This window comes from Coregonus lavaretus (genome assembly GCF_964263955.1).
Source record: "Coregonus lavaretus genome assembly, contig: HAP1_SCAFFOLD_1310, whole genome shotgun sequence".
In the NCBI taxonomy this organism is placed as follows: domain Eukaryota; kingdom Metazoa; phylum Chordata; class Actinopteri; order Salmoniformes; family Salmonidae; genus Coregonus; species Coregonus lavaretus.
Genome location: NW_028161536.1, coordinates 32,626 through 52,500, shown reverse-complemented (window position 1 = coordinate 52,500; position 19,875 = coordinate 32,626). Strand labels below are relative to the sequence as shown.

Below are 19,875 nucleotides of genomic sequence, written 5' to 3'. Positions count from 1 at the left end.
GACTGTAGAGACTATAGATGTATATCTGAGGAGAAACCATCTGACTAGAGACTATAGATGTATATCTGAGGAGAAACCATCTGACTGTAGAGACTATAGATGTATATCTGAGGAGAAACCATCTGACTGTAGAGACTATAGATGTATATCTGTGGAGAAACCATCTGACTGTGGAGACTATAGATGTATATCTGAGGAGAAACCATCTGACTGTAGAGACTATAGATGTATATCTGAGGAGAAACCATCTGACTGTAGAGACTACAGATGTATATCTGAGGAGAAACCATCAGACTGTAGAGACTATAGATGTATATCTGTGGAGAAACCATCTGACTGTAGAGACTATAGATGTATATCTGAGGAGAAACCATCTGACTGTAGAGACTATAGATGTATATCTGAGGAGAAACCATCTGACTGTAGAGACTATAGATGTATATCTGTGGAGAAACCATCTGACTGTAGAGACTATAGATGTATATCTGAGGAGAAACCATCTGACTGTAGAGACTATAGATGTATATCTGAGGAGAAACCATCTGACTGTAGAGACTATAGATGTATATCTGAGGAGAAACCATCTGACTGTAGAGACTATAGATGTATATCTGAGGAGAAACCATCTGACTGTAGAGATGTATATCTGTGGAGAAACCATCTGACTGTAGAGACTATAGATGTATATCTGTGGAGAAACCATCTGACTGTAGAGACTATAGATGTATATCTGTGGAGAAACCATCTGACTGTAGAGACTATAGATGTATATCTGTGGAGAAACCATCTGACTGTAGAGACTATAGATGTATATCTGAGGAGAAACCATCTGACTGTAGAGACTATAGATGTATATCTGTGGAGAAACCATCTGACTGTAGAGACTATAGATGTATATCTGAGGAGAAACCATCTGACTGTAGAGACTATAGATGTATATCTGAGGAGAAACCATCTGACTAGAGACTATAGATGTATATCTGTGGAGAAACCATCTGACTGTAGAGACTATAGATGTATATCTGAGGAGAAACCATCTGACTGTAGAGACTATAGATGTATATCTGAGGAGAAACCATCTGACTGTAGAGACTATAGATGTATATCTGAGGAGAAACCATCTGACTGTAGAGACTATAGATGTATATCTGAGGAGAAACCATCTGACTGTAGAGACTATAGATGTATATCTGTGGAGAAACCATCTGACTGTAGAGACTATAGATGTATATCTGAGGAGAAACCATCTGACTGTAGAGACTATAGATGTATATCTGTGGAGAAACCATCTGACTGTAGAGACTATAGATGTATATCTGTGGAGAAACCATCTGACTGTAGAGACTATAGATGTATATCTGAGGAGAAACCATCTGACTGTAGAGACTATAGATGTATATCTGAGGAGAAACCATCTGACTGTAGAGACTATAGATGTATATCTGAGGAGAAACCATCTGACTGTAGAGACTATAGATGTATATCTGTGGAGAAACCATCTGACTGTAGAGACTATAGATGTATATCTGAGGAGAAACCATCTGACTGTAGAGACTATAGATGTATATCTGAGGAGAAACCATCTGACTGTAGAGACTATAGATGTATATCTGAGGAGAAACCATCTGACTGTAGAGACTATAGATGTATATCTGTGGAGAAACCATCTGACTGTAGAGACTATAGATGTATATCTGTGGAGAAACCATCTGACTGTAGAGACTATAGATGTATATCTGTGGAGAAACCATCTGACTGTAGAGACTATAGATGTATATCTGAGGAGAAACCATCTGACTAGAGACTATAGATGTATATCTGAGGAGAAACCATCTGACTGTAGAGACTATAGATGTATATCTGAGGAGAAACCATCTGACTGTAGAGACTATAGATGTATATCTGTGGAGAAACCATCTGACTGTAGAGACTATAGATGTATATCTGTGGAGAAACCATCTGACTGTAGAGACTATAGATGTATATCTGTGGAGAAACCATCTGACTGTAGAGACTATAGATGTATATCTGTGGAGAAACCATCTGACTGTAGAGACTATAGATGTACAGTGGGGAAAAAAAGTATTTAGTCAGCCACCAATTGTGCAAGTTCTCCCACTTAAAAAGATGAGAGATGCCTGTAATTTTCATCATAGGTACACGTCAACTATGACAGACAAAATGAGGAAAAAAAATCCAGAAAATCACATTGTAGGATTTTTAACGAATTTATTTGCAAATTATGGTGGAAAATAAGTATTTGGTCAATAACAAAAGTTTCTCAATACTTTGTTATATACCCTTTGTTGGCAATGACACAGGTCAAACGTTATCTGTAAGTCTTCACAAGGTTTTCACACACTTTTGCTGGTATTTTGGCCCCTTCCTCCATGCAGATCTCCTCTAGAGCAGTGATGTTTTGGGGCTGTCGCTGGGCAACACAGACTTTCAACTCCCTCCAAAGATTTTCTATGTGGTTGAGATCTGGAGACTGGCTAGGCCACTCCAGGACCTTGAAATGCTTCTTACGAAGCCACTCCTTCGTTGCCCGGGCGGTGTGTTTGGGATCATTGTCATGCTGAAAGACCCAGCCACCTTTCATCTTCAATGCCCTTGCTGATGGAAGGAGGTTTTCACTCAAAATCTCACGATACATGGCCCCATTCATTCTTTCCTTTACACGGATCAGTCGTCCTGGTCCCTTTGCAGAAAAACAGCCCCAAAGCATGATGTTTCCACCCCCATGCTTCACAGTAGGTATGGTGTTCTTTGGATGCAACTCAGCATTCTTTGTCCTCCAAACATGGTGAGTTGAGATTTGACCAAAAAGTTCTATTTTGGTTTCATCTGACCATATGACATTCTCCCAATCCTCTTCTGGATCATCCAAATGCACTCTAGCAAACTTCAGATGGGCCTGGACATGTACTGGCTTAAGCAGGATTTGAGTCCCTGGCGGCGTAGTGTGTTACTGATGGTAGGCTTTGTTACTTTGGTCCCAGCTCTCTGCAGGTCATTCACTAGGTCCCCCCGTGTGGTTCTGGGATTTTTGCTCACCGTTCTTGTGATCATTTTGACCCCATGGGGTGAGATCTTGCGTGGAGCCCCAGATCGAGGGAGATTATCAGTGGTCTTGTATGTCTTCCATTTCCTAATAATTGCTCCCACAGTTGATTTCTTCAAACCAAGCTGCTTACCTATTGCAGATTCAGTCTTCCCAGCCTGGGGAAGGTCTACAATTTTGTTTCTGGTGTCCTTTGACAGCTCTTTGGTCTTGGCCATAGTGGAGTTTGGAGTGTGACTGTTTGAGGTTGTGGACAGGTGTCTTTTATACTGATAACAAGTTCAAACAGGTGCCATTAATACAGGTAATGAGTGGAGGACAGAGGAGCCTCTTAAAGAAGAAGTTACAGGTCTGTGAGAGCCAGAAATCTTGCTTGTTTGTAGGTGACCAAATACTTATTTTCCACCATAATTTGCAAATAAATTCATAAAAAATCCTACAATGTGATTATCTGGATTTTTTTTTCTCAATTTGTCTGTCATAGTTGACGTGTACCTATGATGAAAATTACAGGCCTCTCTCATCTTTTTAAGTGGGAGAACATGCACAATTGGTGGCTGACTAAATACTTTTTTTCCCCACTGTATATCTGAGGAGAAACCATCTGACTAGAGACTATAGATGTATATCTGAGGAGAAACCATCTGACTGTAGAGACTATAGATGTATATCTGTGGAGAAACCATCTGACTGTAGAGACTATAGATGTATATCTGTGGAGAAACCATCTGACTGTAGAGACTATAGATGTATATCTGTGGAGAAACCATCTGACTGTAGAGACTATAGATGTATATCTGAGGAGAAACCATCTGACTGTAGAGACTATAGATGTATATCTGAGGAGAAACCATCTGACTGTAGAGACTATAGATGTATATCTGAGGAGAAACCATCTGACTGTAGAGACTATAGATGTATATCTGTGGAGAAACCATCTGACTGTAGAGACTATAGATGTATATCTGAGGAGAAACCATCTGACTAGAGACTATAGATGTATATCTGTGGAGAAACCATCTGACTAGAGACTATAGATGTATATCTGAGGAGAAACCATCTGACTGTAGAGACTATAGATGTATATCTGAGGAGAAACCATCTGACTGTAGAGACTATAGATGTATATCTGTGGAGAAACCATCTGACTAGAGACTATAGATGTATATCTGAGGAGAAACCATCTGACTGTAGAGACTATAGATGTATATCTGAGGAGAAACCATCTGACTGTAGAGACTATAGATGTATATCTGAGGAGAAACCATCTGACTGTAGAGACTATAGCTGTATATCTGAGGAGAAACCATCTGACTTTAGAGACTATAGATGTATATCTGTGGAGAAACCATCTGACTGTAGAGACTATAGATGTATATCTGTGGAGAAACCATCTGACTGTAGAGACTATAGATGTATATCTGAGGAGAAACCATCTGACTAGAGACTATAGATGTATATCTGTGGAGAAACCATCTGACTGTAGAGACTATAGATGTATATCTGAGGAGAAACCATCTGACTAGAGACTATAGATGTATATCTGTGGAGAAACCATCTGACTAGAGACTATAGATGTATATCTGTGGAGAAACCATCTGACTGTAGAGACTATAGATGTATATCTGTGGAGAAACCATCTGACTGTAGAGACTATAGATGTATATCTGAGGAGAAACCATCTGACTGTAGAGACTATAGATGTATATCTGTGGAGAAACCATCTGACTGTAGAGACTATAGATGTATATCTGAGGAGAAACCATCTGACTAGAGACTATAGATGTATATCTGTGGAGAAACCATCTGACTGTAGAGACTATAGATGTATATCTGTGGAGAAACCATCTGACTGTAGAGACTATAGATGTATATCTGTGGAGAAACCATCTGACTGTAGAGACTATATATGTATATCTGTGGAGAAACCATCTGACTGTAGAGACTATAGATGTATATCTGAGGAGAAACCATCTGACTGTAGAGACTATAGATGTATATCTGTGGAGAAACCATCTGACTGTAGAGACTATAGATGTATATCTGAGGAGAAACCATCTGACTGTAGAGACTATAGATGTATATCTGAGGAGAAACCATCTGACTGTAGAGACTATAGATGTATATCTGTGGAGAAACCATCTGACTGTAGAGACTATAGATGTATATCTGAGGAGAAACCATCTGACTGTAGAGACTATAGATGTATATCTGAGGAGAAACCATCTGACTAGAGACTATAGATGTATATCTGAGGAGAAACCATTTGACTGTAGAGACTATAGATGTATATCTGTGGAGAAACCATCTGACTGTAGAGACTATAGATGTATATCTGAGGAGAAACCATCTGACTGTAGAGACTATAGATGTATATCTGAGGAGAAACCATCTGACTGTAGAGACTATAGATGTATATCTGAGGAGAAACCATCTGACTGTAGAGACTATAGATGTATATCTGAGGAGAAACCATCTGACTGTAGAGACTATAGATGTATATCTGAGGAGAAACCATCTGACTGTAGAGACTATAGATGTATATCTGAGGAGAAACCATCTGACTGTAGAGACTATAGATGTATATCTGAGGAGAAACCATCTGAATGTAGAGACTATAGATGTATATCTGAGGAGAAACCATCTGACTGTAGAGACTATAGATGTATATCTGTGGAGAAACCATCTGACTGTAGAGACTATAGATGTATATCTGAGGAGAAACCATCTGACTGTAGAGACTATAGATGTATATCTGAGGAGAAACCATCTGACTGTAGAGACTATAGATGTATATCTGAGGAGAAACCATCTGACTGTAGAGACTATAGATGTATATCTGAGGAGAAACCATCTGACTGTAGAGACTATAGATGTATATCTGAGGAGAAACCATCTGACTGTAGAGACTATAGATGTATATCTGTGGAGAAACCATCTGACTGTAGAGACTATAGATGTATATCTGAGGAGAAACCATCTGACTGTAGAGACTATAGATGTATATCTGAGGAGAAACCATCTGACTGTAGAGACTATAGATGTATATCTGAGGAGAAACCATCTGACTGTAGAGACTATAGATGTATATCTGAGGAGAAACCATCTGACTGTAGAGACTATAGATGTATATCTGTGGAGAAACCATCTGACTGTAGAGACTATAGATGTATATCTGTGGAGAAACCATCTGACTGTAGAGACTATAGATGTATATCTGAGGAGAAACCATCTGACTGTAGAGACTATAGATGTATATCTGTGGAGAAACCATCTGACTGTAGAGACTATAGATGTATATCTGTGGAGAAACCATCTGACTGTAGAGACTATAGATGTATATCTGTGGAGAAACCATCTGACTGTAGAGACTATAGATGTATATCTGTGGAGAAACCATCTGACTGTAGAGACTATAGATGTATATCTGAGGAGAAACCATCTGACTGTAGAGACTATAGATGTATATCTGAGGAGAAACCATCTGACTGTAGAGACTATAGATGTATATCTGTGGAGAAACCATCTGACTGTAGAGACTATAGATGTATATCTGTGGAGAAACCATCTGACTGTAGAGACTATAGATGTATATCTGAGGAGAAACCATCTGACTGTAGAGACTATAGATGTATATCTGAGGAGAAACCATCTGACTGTAGAGACTATAGATGTATATCTGAGGAGAAACCATCTGACTAGAGACTATAGATGTATATCTGAGGAGAAACCATCTGACTGTAGAGACTATAGATGTATATCTGTGGAGAAACCATCTGACTGTAGAGACTATAGATGTATATCTGAGGAGAAACCATCTGACTGTAGAGACTATAGATGTATATCTGTGGAGAAACCATCTGACTGTAGAGACTATAGATGTATATCTGAGGAGAAACCATCTGACTGTAGAGACTATAGATGTATATCTGAGGAGAAACCATCTGACTAGAGACTATAGATGTATATCTGAGGAGAAACCATCTGACTGTAGAGACTATAGATGTATATCTGTGGAGAAACCATCTGACTGTAGAGACTATAGATGTATATCTGAGGAGAAACCATCTGACTGTAGAGACTATAGATGTATATCTGTGGAGAAACCATCTGACTGTAGAGACTATAGATGTATATCTGTGGAGAAACCATCTGACTGTAGAGACTATAGATGTATATCTGAGGAGAAACCATCTGACTGTAGAGACTATAGATGTATATCTGAGGAGAAACCATCTGACTGTAGAGACTATAGATGTATATCTGAGGAGAAACCATCTGACTGTAGAGACTATAGATGTATATCTGTGGAGAAACCATCTGACTGTAGAGACTATAGATGTATATCTGAGGAGAAACCATCTGACTGTAGAGACTATAGATGTATATCTGAGGAGAAACCATCTGACTGTAGAGACTATAGATGTATATCTGTGGAGAAACCATCTGACTGTAGAGACTATAGATGTATATCTGAGGAGAAACCATCTGACTGTAGAGACTATAGATGTATATCTGTGGAGAAACCATCTGACTGTAGAGACTATAGATGTATATCTGAGGAGAAACCATCTGACTGTAGATATGTATATCTGAGGAGAAACCATCTGACTGTAGAGACTATAGATGTATATATGAGGAGAAACCATCTGACTGTAGAGACTATAGATGTATATCTGAGGAGAAACCATCTGACTGTAGAGACTATAGATGTATATCTGAGGAGAAACCATCTGACTGTAGAGACTATAGATGTATATCTGTGGAGAAACCATCTGACTGTAGAGACTATAGATGTATATCTGTTGAGAAACCATCTGACTGTAGAGACTATAGATGTATATCTGTGGAGAAACCATCTGACTGTAGAGACTATAGATGTATATCTGAGGAGAAACCATCTGACTGTAGAGACTATAGATGTATATCTGAGGAGAAACCATCTGACTGTAGAGACTATAGATGTATATCTGAGGAGAAACCATCTGACTGTAGAGACTATAGATGTATATCTGAGGAGAAACCATCAGACTGTAGAGACTATAGATGTATATCTGAGGAGAAACCATCTGACTGTAGAGACTATAGATGTATATCTGAGGAGAAACCATCTGACTAGAGACTATAGATGTATATCTGAGGAGAAACCATCTGACTGTAGAGACTATAGATGTATATCTGTGGAGAAACCATCTGACTGTAGAGACTATAGATGTATATCTGTGGAGAAACCATCTGACTGTAGAGAGTATATCTGTGGAGAAACCATCTGACTGTAGAGACTATAGATGTATATCTGTGGAGAAACCATCTGACTGTAGAGACTATAGATGTATATCTGTGGAGAAACCATCTGACTGTAGAGACTATAGATGTATATCTGAGGAGAAACCATCTGACTGTAGAGACTATAGATGTATATCTGTGGAGAAACCATCTGACTGTAGAGACTATAGATGTATATCTGAGGAGAAACCATCTGACTGTAGAGACTATAGATGTATATCTGAGGAGAAACCATCTGACTGTAGAGACTATAGATGTATATCTGAGGAGAAACCATCTGACTGTAGAGACTATAGATGTATATCTGAGGAGAAACCATCTGACTGTAGAGACTATAGATGTATATCTGAGGAGAAACCATCTGACTGTAGAGACTATAGATGTATATCTGAGGAGAAACCATCTGACTGTAGAGACTATAGATGTATATCTGAGGAGAAACCATCTGACTGTAGAGACTATAGATGTATATCTGAGGAGAAACCATCTGACTGTAGAGACTATAGATGTATATCTGTGGAGAAACCATCTGACTGTAGAGACTATAGATGTAGAGACTATAGATGTATATCTGTGGAGAAACCATCTGACTGTAGAGACTATAGATGTATATCTGTGGAGAAACCATCTGACTGTAGAGACTATAGATGTATATCTGTGGAGAAACCATCTGACTAGAGACTATAGATGTATATCTGTGGAGAAACCATCTGACTAGAGACTATAGATGTATATCTGATGAGAAACCATCTGACTGTAGAGACTATAGATGTATATCTGTGGAGAAACCATCTGACTGTAGAGACTATAGATGTATATCTGAGGAGAAACCATCTGACTGTAGAGACTATAGATGTATATCTGTGGAGAAACCATCTGACTGTAGAGACTATAGATGTATATCTGTGGAGAAACCATCTGACTGTAGAGACTATAGATGTATATCTGTGGAGAAACCATCTGACTGTAGAGACTATAGATGTATATCTGAGGAGAAACCATCTGACTGTAGAGACTATAGATGTATATCTGAGGAGAAACCATCTGACTGTAGAGACTATAGATGTATATCTGAGGAGAAACCATCTGACTGCAGAGACTATAGATGTATATCTGTGGAGAAACCATCTGACTGTAGAGACTATAGATGTATATCTGAGGAGAAACCATCTGACTGCAGAGACTATAGATGTATATCTGTGGAGAAACCATCTGACTAGAGACTATAGATGTATATCTGTGGAGAAACCATCTGACTGTAGAGACTATAGATGTATATCTGTGGAGAAACCATCTGACTGTAGAGACTATAGATGTATATCTGAGGAGAAACCATCTGACTAGAGACTATAGATGTATATCTGAGGAGAAACCATCTGACTGTAGAGACTATAGATGTATATCTGTGGAGAAACCATCTGACTGTAGAGACTATAGATGTATATCTGTGGAGAAACCATCTGACTGTAGAGACTATAGATGTATATCTGTGGAGAAACCATCTGACTGTAGAGACTATAGATGTATATCTGTGGAGAAACCATCTGACTGTAGAGACTATAGATGTATATCTGAGGAGAAACCATCTGACTGTAGAGACTATAGATGTATATCTGAGGAGAAACCATCTGACTGTAGAGACTATAGATGTATATCTGTGGAGAAACCATCTGACTAGAGACTATAGATGTATATCTGTGGAGAAACCATCTGACTGTAGAGACTATAGATGTATATCTGAGGAGAAACCATCTGACTAGAGACTATAGATGTATATCTGTGGAGAAACCATCTGACTGTAGAGACTATAGATGTATATCTGAGGAGAAACCATCTGACTGTAGAGACTATAGATGTATATCTGAGGAGAAACCATCTGACTGTAGAGACTATAGATGTATATCTGAGGAGAAACCATCTGACTGTAGAGACTATAGATGTATATCTGAGGAGAAACCATCTGACTGTAGAGACTATAGATGTATATCTGTGGAGAAACCATCTGACTGTAGAGACTATAGATGTATATCTGTGGAGAAACCATCTGACTGTAGAGACTATAGATGTATATCTGAGGAGAAACCATCTGACTGTAGAGACTATAGATGTATATCTGTGGAGAAACCATCTGACTGTAGAGACTATAGATGTATATCTGAGGAGAAACCATCTGACTGTAGAGACTATAGATGTATATCTGAGGAGAAACCATCTGACTGTAGAGACTATAGATGTATATCTGTGGAGAAACCATCTGACTGTAGAGACTATAGATGTATATCTGTGGAGAAACCATCTGACTAGAGACTATAGATGTATATCTGTGGAGAAACCATCTGACTGTAGAGACTATAGATGTATATCTGAGGAGAAACCATCTGACTGTAGAGACTATAGATGTATATCTGAGGAGAAACCATCTGACTAGAGACTATAGATGTATATCTGAGGAGAAACCATCTGACTGTAGAGACTATAGATGTATATCTGAGGAGAAACCATCTGACTGTAGAGACTATAGATGTAAATCTGTGGAGAAACCATCTGACTGTAGAGACTATAGATGTATATCTGTGGAGAAACCACTCTCCTTCCTTTTAACAGTTAGACTAACATGAAAACATCAACACACACCGTGACTGTCCGTCCACCTGTCTGTCTGTCTCTCTCTCTTTCCGTCCACCTGTCTGTCTGTGTCTGTTTGTCTCTCTGTCCGTCCACCTGTCTGTCTGTGTCTGTCTGTCTCTCTGTCTGTCCACCTGTCTGTCTGTCTCTCTGTCCGTCCACCTGTCTGTCTGTCTCTCTGTCCGTCCACCTGTCTGTCTGTCTGTCTCTCTGTCCGTACACCTGTCTGTCTGTCTCTCTCTGTCCACCTGTCTGTCTGTCTCTCTGTCCGTCCACCTGTCTGTCTGTGTCTCTGTCTCTCCGTCTGTCCACCTGTCTGTCTGTCTCTCTGTCCATCCACCTGTCTGTCCACCTGTCTGTCTGTCTCTCTGTCCGTCCACCTGTCTGTCTGTCTCTCTGTCCGTCCACCTGTCTGTCTGTCTCTCTGTCCGTCCACCTGTCTGTCTGTTGTGAATGATTGGCACCTCTAATCTTCCTGACGCCCCGTGACTCAGAGAGAAAGGAAGGAGTTGTAAATGGTCTGTTTTGGGTCTGTGACGGTCATTACATTTTGTCAGCCAGTGATTGTCAAGCGAATAACTGCCGTATTGACCGTTAATTAACATACACGTTTACCATCTCCTGGCCTCCACACACAGCCTACAAGCCACTGATGCAGACCACTGATGGAACATCTACATTTCCATTTAATATAGCCTACACCATCATAATAAATCCATTATTTATTTTAGACCGGTCTAAAGAAACATGATATGAAGAAAATGTAGTCTATTTCAGAAGAACAGAATAGCATACTCTGAGTTGTCCTTACGTTAGGCCCTGATCTGGCTATGCCATTTGGCTGTGGGCTACACTAGTTCATTTAGACAGTAGTACAGGCTCCTAACCCACAGTAGTACAGGCTCCTAACCCACAGTAGTACAGGCTCCTAACCCACAGTAGTACAGGCTCCTAACCCACAGTAGTACAGGCTCCTAACCCACAGCAGTACAGGCTCCTAACCCACAGCAGTACAGGCTCCTAACCCACAGCAGTACAGGCTCCTAACCCACAGCAGTACAGGCTCCTAACCCACAGTAGTACAGGCTCCTAACCCACAGTAGTACAGGCTCCTAACCCACAGTAGTACAGGCTCCTAACCCACACAGTGCAGTAGTACAGGCTCCTAACCCACAGCAGTACATGCTCCTAACCCACAGTAGGACAGGCTCCTAACCCACAGTAGTACAGGCTCCTAACCCACAGTAGTACAGGCTCCTAACCCACAGTAGTACAGGCTCCTAACCCACACAGTGCAGTAGTACAGGCTCCTAGCCCACAGCAGTACATGCTCCTAACCCACAGTAGGACAGGCTCCTAACCCACAGTAGTACAGGCTCCTAACCCACAGTAGTACAGGCTCCTAACCCACAGCAGTACATGCTCCTAACCCACAGTAGTACAGGCTCCTAACCCACAGCAGTACATGCTCCTAACCCACAGTAGTACAGGCTCATAACCCACAGTAGTACAGGCTCCTAACCCACAGCAGTACAGGCTCCTAACCCACAGCAGTACAGGCTCCTAACCCACAGCAGTACAGGCTCCTAACCCACAGCAGTACAGGCTCCTAACCCACAATAGTACAGGCTCCTAACCCACAGTAGTACAGGCTCCTAACCCACAGTAGTACAGGCTCCTAACCCACACAGTGCAGTAGTACAGGCTCCTAACCCACAGCAGTACATGCTCCTAACCCACAGTACGACAGGCTCCTAACCCACAGTAGTACAGGCTCCTAACCCACAGTAGTACAGGCTCCTAACCCACAGTAGTACAGGCTCCTAACCCACACAGTGCAGTAGTACAGGCTCCTAACCCACAGTAGTACAGGCTCCTAACCCACACAGTGCAGCAGTACATGCTCCTAACCCACAGTAGGACAGGCTCCTAACCCACAGCAGTACAGGCTCCTAACCCACAGCAGTACAGGCTCCTAACCCACAGTAGTACAGGCTCCTAACCCACAGTAGTACAGGCTCCTAACCCACAGTAGTACAGGCTCCTAACCCACAGTAGTACAGGCTCCTAACCCACAGTAGTACAGGCTCCTAACCCACAGTAGTACAGGCTCCTAACCCACACAGTGCAGTAGTACAGGCTCCTAACCCACAGCAGTACATGCTCCTAACCCACAGTAGGACAGGCTCCTAACCCACAGCAGTACATGCTCCTAACCCACAGCAGTACAGGCTCCTAACCCACAGTAGTACAGGCTCCTAACCCACAGTAGTACAGGCTCCTAACCCACACAGTGCAGTAGTACAGGCTCCTAACCCACAGCAGTACATGCTCCTAACCCACAGTAGGACAGGCTCCTAACCCACAGCAGTACAGGCTCCTAACCCACAGCAGTACAGGCTCCTAACCCACAGCAGTACAGGCTCCTAACCCACAGCAGTACAGGCTCCTAACCCACAGTAGTACAGGCTCCTAACCCACAGTAGTACAGGCTCCTAACCCACAGCAGTACAGGCTCCTAACCCACAGCAGTACAGGCTCCTAACCCACAGTAGTACAGGCTCCTAACCCACAGTAGTACAGGCTCCTAACCCACAGCAGTACAGGCTCCTAACCCACAGTACTACAGGCTCCTAACCCACAGTAGTACAGGCTCCTAACCCACAGCAGTACAGGCTCCTAACCCACAGTAGTACAGGCTCCTAACCCACAGTACTACAGGCTCCTAACCCACAGCAGTACAGGCTCCTAACCCACAGTAGTACAGGCTCCTAACCCACAGTACTACAGGCTCCTAACCCACAGCAGTACAGGCTCCTAACCCACAGTAGTACAGGCTCCTAACCCACAGTAGTACAGGCTCCTAACCCACAGCAGTACAGGCTCCTAACCCACAGTACTACAGGCTCCTAACCCACAGCAGTACAGGCTCCTAACCCACAGTAGTACAGGCTCCTAACCCACAGTAGTACAGGCTCCTAACCCACAGTAGTACAGGCTCCTAACCCACAGTAGTACAGGCTAACTAACTAACTAACTAGTGTTATCTCACCCACTCTATCCTAACCACACCTTCCTTCCTGTCACCTCTATCTCCCCACACGCTGTTCAACATCATATTGGGAGGGTTGCCAACATGGAAACATATTCCACCTGAAAGGTGTGTTTCTTTTAAGAGGACCCTCCCAATCAAAGGCCAAGTCAGTGACTGTTGCATGAATCAACAAACGGGTTAAACGTGTGTGTGTGTGTGTGTGTGTGTGTGTGTGTGTGTGTGTGTGTGTGTGTGTCCTAGCTGGAAGCAGCTAACCATCTCCTACAGCAGGCCCAGCAGCCCTACAGTTACCTGATCGACACGGTGAGACAGAGAGACACACAGATACTGTCCCTCAGAGAACACATCACACAGCTGGAGGACGACACCAGGTACAAACCACTGTCTCCCCCCTTTCCATCTCCCCCCTTTCCATCTCCCCCCTGTCCATCTCCCCCCTTTCCATCTCCCCCCTGTCCATCTCCCCCCTGTCCATCTCCCCCCTGTCCATCTCCCCCCTGTCCATCTCCCCCCTTTCCATCTCCCCCCTGTCCATCTCCCCCCTGTCCATCTCCCCCCTGTCCATCTCCCCCCTGTCCATCTCCCCCCTTTCCATCTCCCCCCTGTCCATCTCCCCCCTGTCCATCTCCCCCCTGTCCATCTCCCCCCTGTCCATCTCCCCCCTTTCCATCTCCCCCCTTTCCATCTCCCCCCTGTCCATCTCCCCCCTTTCCATCTCCCCCCTTTCCATCTCGCCCCTGTCCATCTCGCCCCTGTCCATCTCGCCCCTTTCCATCTCCCCCCTGTCCATCTCCCCCCTGTCCATCTCCCCCCTTTCCATCTCCCCCCTGTATATTATTATTATTAGTCTTTAGTACATCTCCCCCCTGTCCATCTCCCCCCTGTCCATCTCGCCCCTGTCCATCTCCCCCCTTTCCATCTCCCCACTGTCCATCTCCCCCCTGTCCATCTCCCCCCTTTCCTTCTCTCTTCCCAGGTCCTTTTTGTATTTAACCTTTATTTAACCAGGTAAGAAGCCAGTTGAGAACAAGTTCTCATTTACAACTGCGACCTGGCCAAGATAAAGCAAAGCAGTGCGATAAAAACAACAACACAGAGTAACATATGGGGTAAAAAAAAAAACATAAAGTCAAAAATACAACAGAAAATATATATACAGTGTGTGCAAATGTATCAAGTTACGGAGGTAAGGCAATAAATAGGCCATAGTGCAAAATAGTTACAATTAGTATTAACACTGGAATGCTAGATGTGCAAGAGATGATGTGCAAATAGAGATACTGGGGTGCAAATGAGCATAATAAATAACAATATGGGGATGAGGTAGTTGGGTGGGCTAATTACAGATGGGCTGTGTACAGGTGCAGTGATCGGTAAGGTGCTCTGACACCCTATTCCCTATATAGTACACTACTTTAGACCAGAGCCCTATGACACCCTATTCCCTATATAGTGCACTACTTTAGACCAGAGCCCTATGACACCCTATTCCCTATATAGTGCACTACTTTAGACCAGAGCCCTATGGCACCCTATTCCCTATATAGTACACTACTTTAGACCAGAGCCCTATGACACCCGATTCCCTATATAGTACACTACTTTAGACCAGAGCCCTATGACACCCTATTCCCTATATAGTACACTACTTTAGACCAGAGCCCTATGGCACCCTATTCCCTATATATTAAATCAAATCAAATCACATTTTATTGGTCACATGCGCCGAATACAACAGGTGCAGACATTACAGTGAAATGCTTACTTACAGCCCTTAACCAACAGTGCATTTATTTTTAACAAAAAAATTAAAAAATAAAACAACAACAAAAAAAGTGTTGAGAAAAAAAGAGCAGAAGTAAAATAAAATAACAGTAGGGAGGCTATATATACAGGGGGGTACCGGTACAGAGTCAATGTGCGGGGGCACCGGCTAGTTGAGGTAGTTGAGGTAATATGTACATGTGGGTAGAGTTAAAGTGACTATGCATAAATAATTAACAGAGTAGCAGCAGCGTAAAAAGGATGGGGTGGGGGGGCAGTGCAAATAGTCCGGGTAGCCATGATTAGCTGTTCAGGAGTCTTATGGCTTGGGGGTAGAAGCTGTTGAGAAGTCTTTTGGACCTAGACTTGGCGCTCCGGTACCGCTTGCCGTGCGGTAGCAGAGAGAACAGTCTATGACTAGGGTGGCTGGAGTCTTTGACAATTTTGAGGGCCTTCCTCTGACACCGCCTGGTATAGAGGTCCTGGATGGCAGGAAGCTTGGCCCCAGTGATGTACTGGGCCGTACGCACTACCCTCTGTAGTGCCTTGCGGTCGGAGGCCAAGCAGTTGCCATACCAGGCGGTGATGCAACCAGTCAGGATGCTCTCGATGGTGCAGCTGTAGAATTTTTTGAGGATCAGGGACCCATGCCAAATCTAAAGTGCACTACTTTTAACCAGAGCCCTATGACACCCTATTCCCTATATAGTATACTACTTTAGACCAGAGCCCTATGGCACCCTATTCCCTATATAGTACACTACTTTAGACCAGAGCCCTATGACACCCTATTCCCTATAAAGTGCACTACTTTTAACCAGAGCCCTATGACACCCTATTCCCTATATAGTATACTACTTTAGACCAGAGCACTATGACACCCTATTCCCTATATAGTACACTACTTTAGACCAGAGCCCTATGACACCCTATTCCCTATATAGTGCACTACTTTAGACCAGAGCCCTATGACACCCTATTCCCTATATAGTACACTACTTTAGACCAGAGCCCTATGACACCCTATTCCCTATATAGTGCACTACTTTAGACCAGAGCCCTATGACACCCTATTCCCTATATAGTGCACTACTTTAGACCAGAGCCCTATGACACCCTATTCCCTATATAGTGCACTACTTTAGACCAGAGCCCTATGACACCCTATTCCCTATATAGTGCACTACTTTAGACCAGAGCCCTATGACACCCTATTCCCTATATAGCACACTACTTTAGACCAGAGCCCTATGGCACCCTATTCCCTATATAGTGCACTACTTTAGACCAGAGCCCTATGACACCCTATTCCCTATATAGTGCACTACTTTAGACCAGAGCCCTATGACACCCTATTCCCTATATAGTGCACTACTTTAGACCAGAGCCCTATGACACCCTATTCCCTATATAGTGCACTACTTTAGACCAGAGCCCTATGACACCCTATTCCCTATATAGCACACTACTTTAGACCAGAGCCCTATGGCACCCTATTCCCTATATAGTGCACTACTTTAGACCAGAGCCCTATGACACCCTATTCCCTATATAGTACACTACTTTAGACCAGAGCCCTATGACACCCTATTCCCTATATAGTGCACTACTTTAGACCAGAGCCCTATGACACCCTATTCCCTATATAGTGCACTACTTTAGACCAGAGCCCTATGACACCCTATTCCCTATATAGTATACTACTTTAGACCAGAGCCCTATGACACCCTATTCCCTATATAGTACACTACTTTAGACCAGAGCCCTATGACACCCTATTCCCTATATAGTGCACTACTTTAGACCAGAGCCCTATGACACCCTATTCCCTATATAGTGCACTACTTTAGACCAGAGCCCTATGACACCCTATTCCCTATATAGTACACTACTTTAGACCAGAGCCCTATGACACCCTATTCCCTATATAGTGCACTACTTTAGACCAGAGCCCTATGACACCCTATTCCCTATATAGTACACTACTTTAGACCAGAGCCCTGTTTAGTGCATCTCTAGGGGCCCTGGTCTAAAGTAGTGCACTATATAGGGTGCCATTTCTCTTACAAGCACCTGGGTGTTGTGGGTTTTGATTGATTTATTGAGTAATAGTTTTTTTTTATTTAGTGTTTTCCTGTAGAGAGATGGATTTATTGGACACTGTAATTGTCCAGTTTGCATAACGTCATGTCACTCTGTTGCATGTTTGGATGTAATCGATGATTTCTGTTCTCTGTTGTAATATGCATGTTCCAGCGGCGCCTGTGCTCTGACGGGGATGGAGGGAGTCGTTGTTCTGTCTCATTTAGTCAAATTACACCCTGAAAAGTATTATCTGCCATTTGGAAGGCAGATATGAAAGGCAGATATGGAAGGCAGATATGAAAGAGTTGGGTTTTATGTCTATGTGAATGCTTCCATCTGTTTTGTCTTGTCGGTTCAGATCTCTGAGGAAAGAGAAGACGTCTCTCCAACAGGTGAAGAACAACATGGCCTCTGACCTGGAGCGCCTGCTCAACCACAGAGAGGTACACACACACTCACACACTCCTCTGACCTGGAGCGCCTGCTCAACCACCGAGAGGTACACACACACACTCACACACTCCTCTGACCTGGAGCGCCTGCTCAACCACCGAGAGGTACACACACACACACTCACACACTCCTCTGACCTGGAGCGCCTGCTCAACCACCGAGAGGTACACACACACTCACACACTCCTCTGACCTGGAGCGCCTGCTCAACCACAGAGAGGTACACACACACACTCACACACTCCTCTGACCTGGAGCGCCTGCTCAACCACCGAGAGGTACACACACACACTCACACACTCCTCTGACCTGGAGCGCCTGCTCAACCACCGAGAGGTACACACACACTCACACACTCCTCTGACCTGGAGCGCCTGCTCAACCACCGAGAGGTACACACACACACTCACACACTCCTCTGACCTGGAGCGCCTGCTCAACCACCGAGAGGTACACACACACACTCACACACTCCTCTGACCTGGAGCGCCTGCTCAACCACCGAGAGGTACACACACACACTCACACACTCCTCTGACCTGGAGCGCCTGCTCAACCACCGAGAGGTACACACACACTCACACACTCCTCTGACCTGGAGCGCCTGCTCAACCACCGAGAGGTACACACACACACTCACACACTCCTCTGACCTGGAGCGCCTGCTCAACCACCGAGAGGTACACACACACACTCACACACTCCTCTGACCTGGAGCGCCTGCTCAACCACCGAGAGGTACACACACACACTCACACACTCCTCTGACCTGGAGCGCCTGCTCAACCACCGAGAGGTACACACACACACTCACACACTCCTCTGACCTGGAGCGCCTGCTCAACCACCGAGAGGTACACACACACACTCACACACTCCTCTGACCTGGAGCGCCTGCTCAACCACCGAGAGGTACACACACACACTCACACACTCCTCTGACCTGGAGCGCCTGCTCAACCACCGAGAGGTACACACACACACTCACACACTCCTCTGACCTGGAGCGCCTGCTCAACCACCGAGAGGTACACACACTCACACACTCCTCTGACCTGGAGCGCCTGCTCAACCACCGAGAGGTACACACACACACTCACACACTCCTCTGACCTGGAGCGCCTGCTCAACCACCGGGAGGTACACACACACACTCACTCTCATTCACTCACATACATACACACTCCTCAACCATGGAGAGCTATTGCCCAGAGTCCACACTCTCATTGAATAAAGCCACTGTGTCTCGATGTGTGATATTGCATCATATATATCCCTAATGAACGTAGATGATACGTCATATGGGGTATAATGATAGTAGGTGTGTGACTTTTATGACAGGTGTGTTTTTTGATATAGTCTGCACGTCTGCACGAGGGCGAGACGGAGAGAGGAAGGGAGATCCGGTGAGAGGAGACTGGCTTTTCCGGTCTCTAGGTGTGCCTCCCTGCGTCACTGTGTCACCCTTTTCACCTTTCGTGCAAACTGAAGCCTATTCAGGTGATTCAGTTGGTTGGCCTGAAGCCTACTCAGGTGGTTCAGT

The 19,875-nt window shown here is 43.7% G+C and overlaps 1 protein-coding gene across 1 annotated transcript in view; it reads left to right on the top strand.

Moving 5' to 3' along the window:
• Positions 1-18,322, top strand: part of LOC311120444 (progesterone-induced-blocking factor 1-like) — a gene marked incomplete at both ends in the record, with an annotated part of 92,783 nt that extends 74,461 nt beyond the window's left edge. The window contains 2 exons of the mRNA XM_084195035.1: positions 14,271-14,401; positions 18,238-18,322. Coding sequence (XP_084051161.1) covers positions 14,271-14,401; positions 18,238-18,322 — 216 coding nt within the window. The remainder of the gene's footprint in view (positions 1-14,270; positions 14,402-18,237) is intronic.
• Between the last annotated feature and the right edge of the window lie 1,553 nt (positions 18,323-19,875).